General features: G+C 53.2%; 1 protein-coding gene across 1 annotated transcript; it reads left to right on the plus strand.

Moving 5' to 3' along the window:
* Positions 1-200: 200 nt before the first annotated feature.
* Positions 201-962, plus strand: LOC136387880 (mas-related G-protein coupled receptor member X4-like). Its single transcript, XM_066359995.1, has one exon. It carries the CDS (start codon positions 201-203, stop codon positions 960-962), a length of 762 nt encoding a protein of 253 aa, XP_066216092.1.
* Positions 963-2,097: the final 1,135 nt, after the last annotated feature.

Consider the following 2,097-nt stretch of genomic DNA (forward strand, 5'->3'; position numbering starts at 1 on the left):
TCACAGGGCTGATTCTACATCAGGACCCAGCATATGTCATGGGCTTCCTTTCTGGACTGGAGCAATGGCTGACAGAACAAGCTAACGGGTCTACGTTACTATTAGAGTCCTTGTTTGGTTGGTCTGAATTTGATAATGAGGTTACTTTTAATTACAATAATATTATATTTTATGTGGCTCTCTTTTTATGTCTCTTTGGGATGGTGGGGAACGGGACAGTCATCGGGCTGCTCGGGTTCCGTGTGAAGAGGAACCCCTTCTCGGTCTACATCCTCAACTTGGCCATCGCGGACTTCGCCTTCCTCTTATGTCTGAGCATCAGAGTCATAATGGCTCTTTTTGATTATCATCCTTATGAGCCTATTGTGGCATTGATCTCTCTCTTCCTTATGGTTTCCATGGCGGGGCTGAGTCTGCTGATGGCCATCAGCACGGAGCGCTGTCTGTCCGTCACCTTCCCCATCTGGTACAAGTGCCGCTGCCCCGCCCATCTCTCCACCACCGTGTGCGCTCTGATTTGGGGACTGTCACTCTGTCTGGGGATTCCGTGGTTTTTGTGTGTTTACTATGACAGGAAGATATGTTACACACAGTACCGGGTGTACAGTGTGCTGTCCCTCCTCACGCTTCTCGTGCTGTGTGTGTCCAGCCTGACCCTGCTCATCCGCGTGCACTGCTGCTCCCGGCGGAGACAGGTCACCAAGCTCTACAGGGTCATCCTTCTCACCATGCTGACCTACGTGGTGCTTGTGGTGCCTCTCAGTGTAAGTTTCCTGGTACGAAATATTTCAGACACACCGTACTATTCTGACTCTCTCCAGCTTGTCTTATTCCTCCTGGCTGCCCTGAACAGTGCGGTCAACCCCGTCATCTACTTCTTCGTGGGGAGGCAGGGACAGTGGCCGGGCCGAAGGACCCTCAGGGAGCTGCTCCAGAGTGCGCTGACGGAGGACACGTCCTGAGCAGACGAGAGCCCCGTCCTCAGACAAACACGACGTCCCCCTGAGCCCGGGGAGCAGGCAGCTCTGCTGGGACCTCAGGCTCTGACCCTGCACAAAGGGCCCCCCATCCGGGATCTGTAGATGCAAAGTCGTCATAACCTCCCCACCGATTGCATGAATTCCTTGTGAGAAGTAGACCTGTTCATGTTGTCCCAACTGTGCACTTCTGTTCTGTTTACGCCTCTCTTGTGTCCTGCCTCTCCTTCCTCCTCTCCCCCTCACTCTAAGGGGAGACACGTGAAGCATCTCACACAGGCTGGACTATGAAGCCACAGCCTGACTGTCCTGTGAGCAGTCTCACCAGGCTCTGGTCCACAGACCACCTGCAATCTAATCTGGTAACACGCGGCTGCCGTGAGATCACGTCCTGTCTCCCCTACCTTTTGACGGGGAACCTTCCTTCCATTGGTGTGTCCCCCAGGCCTCTCTGCCCTCTGCTCCCAGGGAGAAGTCGGCACAGGCAGGACCCTGATGGACCTGACACCCTCAGGCCCCCGTCTGTCTGTCTCTCTGCTCTGGTTTCCCAATGACCTCCGCCCACAGCTGTTTCCTTACACAGAGCATCACATCCCTGCCTGTGTCTGTGCTTATAATTCTGCCTGTCACTCTGCTGTCCTCCTCCTCTGACTTATTTATAAGGTGACACCCTGCTTATTCTCCAATAATGGTTTTCACTGTTCACATTTCACTACAGGAGTGAAATGTTTCATTTCTTGCTCCAAGAACAAAGTCATTTTTTTTTTTGGAGTCTGTGTGCACATGTGTGTGTTCGGCGGGTATATATGTGTGTGTGGATCCAACAGCAGATCTGTGTCAGACTCTTAAGGACACACACACTGGCTCCTATTTGGAGCCCTGAGATTGGGTGAAGAGAGTTCTGACTGTTGTGGACGGAGAGGAGGCGGAATGGACTCTTCCCAGTCGCTCTCTCACCTCAGACCTCGGAGGGGATGAGACTCACAGCCGGGACCCTCCCTGACACGGGCACCTGCCCCGAAGTCAATGTGGGATTCTGTGGCCAATCAACCATCAGAGAGAAGCTGTCGGTGTTTGTCTTTCTCTGACTGATGATCTCACTTAGCAGGGGTCCCTGTGG

This window comes from Saccopteryx leptura, chromosome 1, assembly GCF_036850995.1.
Source record: "Saccopteryx leptura isolate mSacLep1 chromosome 1, mSacLep1_pri_phased_curated, whole genome shotgun sequence".
Taxonomy (NCBI): Eukaryota; Metazoa; Chordata; class Mammalia; order Chiroptera; family Emballonuridae; genus Saccopteryx; species Saccopteryx leptura.